General features: G+C 31.0%; 1 protein-coding gene across 1 annotated transcript in view; it reads right to left on the bottom strand.

The window, feature by feature from the left end:
- Positions 1 to 7,639, bottom strand: part of LOC117178048 (hillarin) — a 59,347-nt gene that overhangs the window by 11,030 nt on the left and 40,678 nt on the right. The window contains exons 4-8 of the mRNA XM_033369255.1: positions 6,259 to 6,375; positions 5,959 to 6,128; positions 3,943 to 4,186; positions 3,591 to 3,817; positions 20 to 241 (exon numbers count right to left, since the gene is read on the bottom strand). Coding sequence (XP_033225146.1) covers positions 20 to 241; positions 3,591 to 3,817; positions 3,943 to 4,186; positions 5,959 to 6,128; positions 6,259 to 6,375 — 980 coding nt within the window. The remainder of the gene's footprint in view (positions 1 to 19; positions 242 to 3,590; positions 3,818 to 3,942; positions 4,187 to 5,958; positions 6,129 to 6,258; positions 6,376 to 7,639) is intronic.

Genomic DNA, 7,639 nt, shown 5'->3' with positions numbered 1-7,639 from the left:
ATTCAAAGTACCAAAATACCTCAGACTGTCGCTTTTTTCTTTAGGATGACCTGGATTCGGAACGTCTTTAGCGTTAACAAGATGTCGAGCTCCCCAATTACATTGAACAAATCTCCAGGAGCCCGCAACGTAAACTGCGTTCCAACTATTTCTGAATCTGTTATCCTCGAAGCAGACACCTGGCTGATAACCTGCTGATTTACTGTAGCCCTTAATCACCACGCAGTGAAGACCTGCATAACTGTTAACAAAATTAATAAAAATATTGGATTTTTCTTATAAAGTCAATAAAACTGTGCAGAAAATAATTATAAATTAAACAATGAATAAATTAATTAATATTACGGTTTATTTTTAGCAAAAAATTATAGTTTACCGGCAAAATTCATGGTGTTTATTTAAATACACTCAACTCCCTATATAAGACCCCACGGTTTACGATATTTCTAAAACTAATGTCCTCCGAAATTTCGTGATAAAAGGAGCATCAGGTTGTTGCATCAGGATTTGAATCAGGTTGCGTCGTACGTCCAAATCGAACAAAAATGCCTAACGCGGCCCTGCCTCTTTACGTTTGGATTCCCGCGATTCAGGATCAAGGCCAATGCAAGTCATGTCCGAAATCGTTCTTATATCGGGAGTTAAGTGTATAAGAAATTATCCCAGCAGGAATTAGAAGCAAAGAAATTTCTTTTCATTTAAAGAAATTTCTTTGGCTCAAAGAAATTAATTTTTTGTTCCAATACAAATTTTTCTTTAATTTAAAATAACTTTTTCATTTTGAAGTCATTTATGGTAAAAATATTTTGGTAAACATATTTTAAGAATGTTATAAAAACCGCAATATCAGCATAAATAGATTAGTATTATGACTTTCTATCATTCTGTAAAAAAATAATCTACAGAAAAAAAGTTTTTTTTTTATTAAATGTTTGAAGTTACTACCTGAAAAAGCATTTAATAATTTTCAAGTTTCTCGAGCTAAGGTAAAATATTTGAAAAAATTCAAATGTATTTCAGAGGATTTCGAATATTTCGAGAGATTTTCAATATTTCAAAATATTTCCAAAGATCCTAAATAATTTGACATGTGTTTGGGCATTCTAAAAAATTTCAAGGAATTTCAATAGATTTAACGGTATTTTGAGAGTTTTCAAACAATTTTAAAGAGCTTTAAATCATTTTAAGGGATTTAAAAGATTTGAAATTATTGATGGCATTTGGAGGAATTCAAAGGATTTTGCAAGATATTTAAAAACTTCAAGGAATTTTCAAGAATTTTAATGACTTTAAAGAATTTTCCAAATTTGCTGACAGGTATAAAAAATAATTTTCAAGGAATTTCAATCATTTTTAAGAAATCTTAAAGGTTTTAAAAGTTATAGGGCATTTCAAAAAATTTAAATTAATGTTAAAGATCTTCAAAAAATGCCAAAGAATTTTCAAAAGATTTATAAAAATGTTAAGGAGTTTCAAGGAATATCATCGAATTCATTTAACTTTATGAGATTTCAAGAGCTTTTATAATATTTCAATGAAACTTTAATGAATTTTTTCACAAGAATTGAGGTATTTAAAGCGTTTCAAAGATTTTAAGATATTTTCAATATTTTAAAGTATCTACAAAGATTTAAAAAATGTTTTAACATTTTAAAGAATTTAAAAAGTTGTAGGATATTTAAAAAGATTTCAAGGGATTTCAATACTTTTCTAAAAATTTTAAAAGATTATAAAGGTTTTATATTATTTTAATAGATTCCAATCAGTTTTAAAGAGCTTTAAAAAATTTAAAGGAATTTTCAAAAAATGTTTGAAACATTGCAAAGCATTTTAAGGAATCTTATAGAATTTATTTAACTTCACGGGATTTCAAAAGATTTTCATATATTTTAAGGAATTAAAAATATTTTCGAGTATTTTGAATAAAATCGATAAAAGCAAAGCTTTTTCACAAGTTTTGAAATTATTACCACGATATCAAAAATTATTGTTAAAAATATAAATTTTAATAATTTTGTTTTAAAAAATTGAGAAAAGTGTAAAATCTCGTTTTATATTACATTTTATTAGCGTTCATTATGATCTCAATCACTCTTTAAAATGTCACTACTCCTACTTCTCGTCTCATAATTTAATTTCACTTTCCCTACTTCCCCTCTCTTCATTCCTCATTACGCATCCTCCCATAATTTCCCCTCACACCCCACAATTCCCCTACCTTCCACCGCCACACTTCTGCTACTTCCCCTGCCCTTATTTCCCCTTATTTCACCTATTTCACCTCCGCTCTTTTTCCCTCGCTTCACCTACTTCCCCTCTCATAATTCCACCCCTCTTTCCTTCCTTTCCCTCTCATAATTTCTCATCACTTCCCCTCCCATAATTTTCCCAACTTTTCTCACTCTATGTCTCCTCACTTCCCCTACTTTCCCTACCACAATTTCAATCACTTTCCCTATTTCCCCTTACCTCCCAATTTCACATTTCACCTACTTCCTCCCGTCTGATATGCCCACGCTTCCCTTCCCAAAATTTCTCCTACTTCACTTGTCATCATTCACTCTCATTTTTCCTACTTCCCCTCTCCTCATTTCTCATCACTTCCCCTCCCATAGTTTGTCCTCAAATCCCCTCCTTCTCCACACCTGACAAATCCTTATTTCCTCTACTTCACCCACTCATTTTTTACCACTTCCCCTAGTTCCCCTCTCATCATTTCACCTTACTTTCTTTACTCCTCCTCTCCTCATTTCTCATCATTTTGCCTCCCATAATTTCCCCAAGATTTCTCACTTTATATCTCCTCAATTCCCCTACTTACCCTATCATAATTTCCCCTCACTTTCTCTATTTCTCCCCGCCTCCAAACCCCAACTTTCTCCTACTTCCGCTCCCTCATATCCCACACTTCCCCTCCCAAGATTTCTCCCCACTTCCCCTACTTCTCTTGTCATCATTTAATCTAACGTTCCCTACTTCATCCCACCTTACAACCCCCAATTTCCGCTACTTCCCCTACCTCTCGTTTTCCCTCACTTTACCTACTTCCTCCCTACTTAGATCGCCTCACTTGTTTTACTATCCCTTTCCTACCCCCTTCCCCTAGCCCCCCCCCCCTAATTTACCATCATTCCTCGATTCCTCCCACCACTTTTCACATCACTTCCCATACTTGCTCTCCCAAAATTTCGCCTCCTATAATTTTACCTTACTTCTCCTACTTCCCCTTTCATTATTTCACCTTAATTTCCTTACCTTCCCTCTCCTCATTTCTCTTTACTTTCTCTTCCATAATTTCTCCAACTTTTCTAACTTTATTTCTCCTCACTATCCCTACTTTCCCTCCGATTAATTGCCGATTAATTGCACTCACTTTGCCTACTTCCTCTCCCCTCATATACTCACACTTCCTTTCCAAAAATGTCACCACACTTCCCCTCACTATCCCTTCCTGGGAAAAAGTGTGACGGTTAGACGGACATTCGGCATCAAGTTTAAGGGTTTCTGTCAGGGGCTACGGTACTCTTATAATTGGAGATGTATACTAGTAATTAAAAAAATCAAGTTCTTGTTGAATATTAGTTTCTTACCTGCACAGTCGTTTGAAGAGAACATGGTAGCTTTCAGTCCCATGTTTAATTCCCCTCAAAAGTCCCATAGGTGTGTCCCCTCTCAAATTATCATCAAACTGCATCGTATTTAAATTTTTAACTGTAATCCATCTGAAGATTGTTCTCGCCTTTTCTATGTCTGATCCGCATTTGCTAACTAATTGTCGCACGAGGTCCGTAAAGGTCTTCTGGTCCTCTTGTGCAACCTGTGGATTAAATTAAAAAATGCAAATCAAGAATTTAATTTACTTTAGCTTAATTCTGACTGATTTAATTTAATTTAAACTCGTTATTTTAAACTTTGAAATATGTGTTGATAAAATATCTCTACCGAAATTGCAATTTGGTCTATGTCTGCAAATTCTATGGGGTCATTATAAAGATGATATTTGGCAAGAGCTGGTGGATGAGGTGGAGGTGCCTGCGAAGGATAAGGCTGTGGAGGCAATTCTTGAGCATATTCGATCCCCTCATCGAGATACAAACTTTCTTGACGCATGTACTCGCTTCTCGCTCCATTTATTAATTCTAACATCTCGGAACTTTGTTTCTCTACTAAAGCTGCAGTCGCCGCTCTGCAAATTTAAATATATATTTATGTTTCAGGGTATCTACTAGTGTGTTCAAAAATGCAATGGAATTTTTTTTCTCGAATTTTCATGCATATCGCCCTTAATTTTTTCCGAAAACCACAAAAAAGAAATGCGTTTAAAAAAAATTATATTTAGAAGCTCCGCAAGCTCCATCAACTTTAAAACGTATTTCTCTTTATAATTAACTATATGGAATAAGTAAGAAAAATTACATTTTAAATATCCCCCCCCCCCTAAATCTATTTTATAGGGTCCCAAAAAAATTCAACTAGTGAAAAATGGGTTTTGTAAGTTTTTGTCTCTAATTATGATTTTTGTGTGGTTTTTAATACAAACTATTTCCAATACATAAAATACTACTTTCCACTGATAATTAAATGTTTATATATATATATATATTTTTTTTTTTAACAATCTATTATTGCTTAAAGAATTTATTATTGTTTAAAACATTTATTATTGTTTTTAGCCTTGAACAGAGTTAAAAAATTGTGGTTTTTACCGAATTTTAAAACTTTTTTTCAACTTTTCAGTTAGAGCGAAGCAATAATAAATTAAATTTAACAGCAATTATTGTTTGATTATCCACTTTTTACTTAGTGATATAATAATTAATATGAGTTAATGAACATAATTGATTGTAACTTCTTTAAGGAAAATTTATATTTAATATGATCCATATAGAAAATTTGAAGGATATTTCAAATATCTGTTTCACTTGACAAAAATATATTCAAAAAAAAAAAGAAAGAGATTGTTTAAAAAATGATTGTCACTAATTTCTATTTGTTATTGCATTAAATATTCCCAAGCGTGTTTGCTAAATTGGATGAATTATTACCTCACTCTAAATTAAGAATTGTAAATTACAGAAAAAACGCAACTTTTTAACATTATTCGACAAGATTATAATTATATATAATAATAAAATAGTTAAACAATTATTTCTCTCAAATTGAATTGACAATTGCCTCACTCTAACTGAAAAGTTGACCATAAGTTGAAATATTCTTGAAAAACGCGACTTTCTAACTCTATTCTAAAAGCAAATTGCTAAAAATAATAATGAATTCCTTAAGAAATTTATGTAAATATCTAATTATCCTCGTACAAATTCTTTCAACTGGAAATTGTGCCACTATCAAGTCTTTTAATATTGAAACTAAACAATTTGGAATATTTAAATCTAAAATTATCAAACTTAAAACTCAATAAAATTAAAACAAAACAATTTACTATAATTTGTGTTGAAATTTTAATATTTGACTTTTAAACTACAACGTTGTGAAACTTAGCATTGAAAACTTACAAAAATTAAGAGATTTCAAAGCAAATATTTTCGAATTTAGGGTTTTGAAGCAAAAAAACTTTTGTTTCAAGACCTCAAAAATTAAACTGTTTACGAATTGCGCATTCATAACTTTAATTTGAAATTAATATAGTTAATTTAACAAGTGACATTTAAAGTGATTGAGTACATTTATTTACTAAATAATGTAATTTGTGTTAAAAAAAATCATTGTCATGTTAACTATTTAAAATTTAGGAATTTTAAACATTGTGTGTCTTTAAAGTTGAATTATTATAAAAAGTTTGGAAATTATCGGCTTTGGAACTTTCAAAAGAATTAAATTCTAAACTTCAATTAAATTAGGATCTTAAAACTAAATTGTTAAAAATGATAAATTTTCAAATTCGGCTTATTATATATAGTTTACTGGGTTATATTAAGTATAATGACATGTTTTAACTACCTTTCGTGCTCGAGCATTTTTCTCGTTAGACTTTCCTTCTTTTTATCCCTTCGAAGTGTCATATTTTTCTCAAGGTCTTCTTTTTCTTGTTGAAATTGATGACTTCGTTTTAATCCTCTTTCTCGCTCCCATCTTTCTGATAATTGCTCTAGTTCTTTTTCCCATTCGTCCTGTTTAAAAAAAATCATAATAAAGAAATAACTTTATTTAACATAGATTAGTTGGATTATATGTAATCTAGTTTTCAATCTAGTCTTAATCTACTTTAGCATTTATTTTGCTTGTAGTGTTTATACGTACTCTGAATTCTTCTCTAATCCTGCGATCTTCTTCTTCACGATGGTGTGCGAATTTCCTGTATAGGTCGTCTTCCTCTTTTCGATGTTTCATTTCCAGACGGGTTTGTTCATCTCGATCCTGAAATAAAGAAAAATAGTCAAATTTAGAGATGCTGAAATGTAAGAACTTTAATTTTTAATACTCGCAAATGTTAAAGGGATATCAATAACAATTTAATAAATGACATCTCTAAATTGCAAATTACAAATTTGAAATTGACCCATGGGACATAATATTTAAAAAAAATTGAAATAGTTTATTGCTGTATATTCTAAAGGCATCGCATTAAAAAAAGTCCTGTCCTAATCTATTTTAAACCTATCGCATTCTATATTTTAATATAGGATTCTGAATATTTCTATCTTAAAACGGCAACTAATAATCGCAGCCTATCTCATGAAATCAATTTTCGTATGCAATTTCTTTCCAGTACTGTTTCCTACTATGCGATTTTATCTCTTTTTGTACTATTTTTTAGGTTTTCGTAGTCACGAGACTGAGACGAAACTCGAGACAAGGCGGGGGGCGAGGCGAGACTCGAGACAAGACGAGAAGTTACTCGAGACGAGATGAAAGAGGGTGAGGGTTGAAGGGGAGTGAAAAGAGGATGGAGAGAATAGGAGGGAGACATTTGAAAGACTGCGCTATACGAAACCCTTTCTTATACGTGCATGTCGCCTATTATGACTAATTTTTCTATTGCAGAATAACATAAGTTTCTGTCTTATTCCTGTTGAAGCCTATATGGTTCTATTAATTTATATTTCTTAGTTTTATTCAATGTTAAAATTGACATTTTTGGATTGAGAATTAATCTTCTTTGTTTGCAAATTCAACAGCTTTGTTTAAAGTTAAGCTGCTTTGTTAAAAATTAAATTTTTTGGTTGAAGATTAATAATTTTAGTTGGAAATTCATCTCTTTGGTTGAAAATTAATCTTCTTGTTTGAAAACTCATATTTTGCCTTGAAAATTTAACTATTTTGTTAAAAATTCATCTATTTTGTTGAAAATAAAATATTTTTACTTGAAATATTAGGAATTTGAAGCATTTTAATTTGAGTTTAATATCAGTACCTACACTAATTATATTTAAAATAATTTATTCCTCTATTTTTATGGAAAAATTCTTTTTTTGTGCCTGGTTTGCAACTCCTGAATTGATTTATTTGCTTAGTTTCTCGACTGAATCGTTAGCGATTTCTTCGCTGTCAAAGATTTCCTTCAAATCTTCAAAATTAGCAAATAAATCGTCCAGGGGATAATTAGAATTGGTATCATCCAAAAGAATCTCATTTTAAAGCATCTTGTTTTCTAATGTCTCGAATTTCGCGGGGGAAAGGG

This window comes from Belonocnema kinseyi, chromosome 8 (genome assembly GCF_010883055.1).
Source record: "Belonocnema kinseyi isolate 2016_QV_RU_SX_M_011 chromosome 8, B_treatae_v1, whole genome shotgun sequence".
In the NCBI taxonomy this organism is placed as follows: domain Eukaryota; kingdom Metazoa; phylum Arthropoda; class Insecta; order Hymenoptera; family Cynipidae; genus Belonocnema; species Belonocnema kinseyi.
This window is presented reverse-complemented; position numbering and strand designations above follow the sequence as displayed.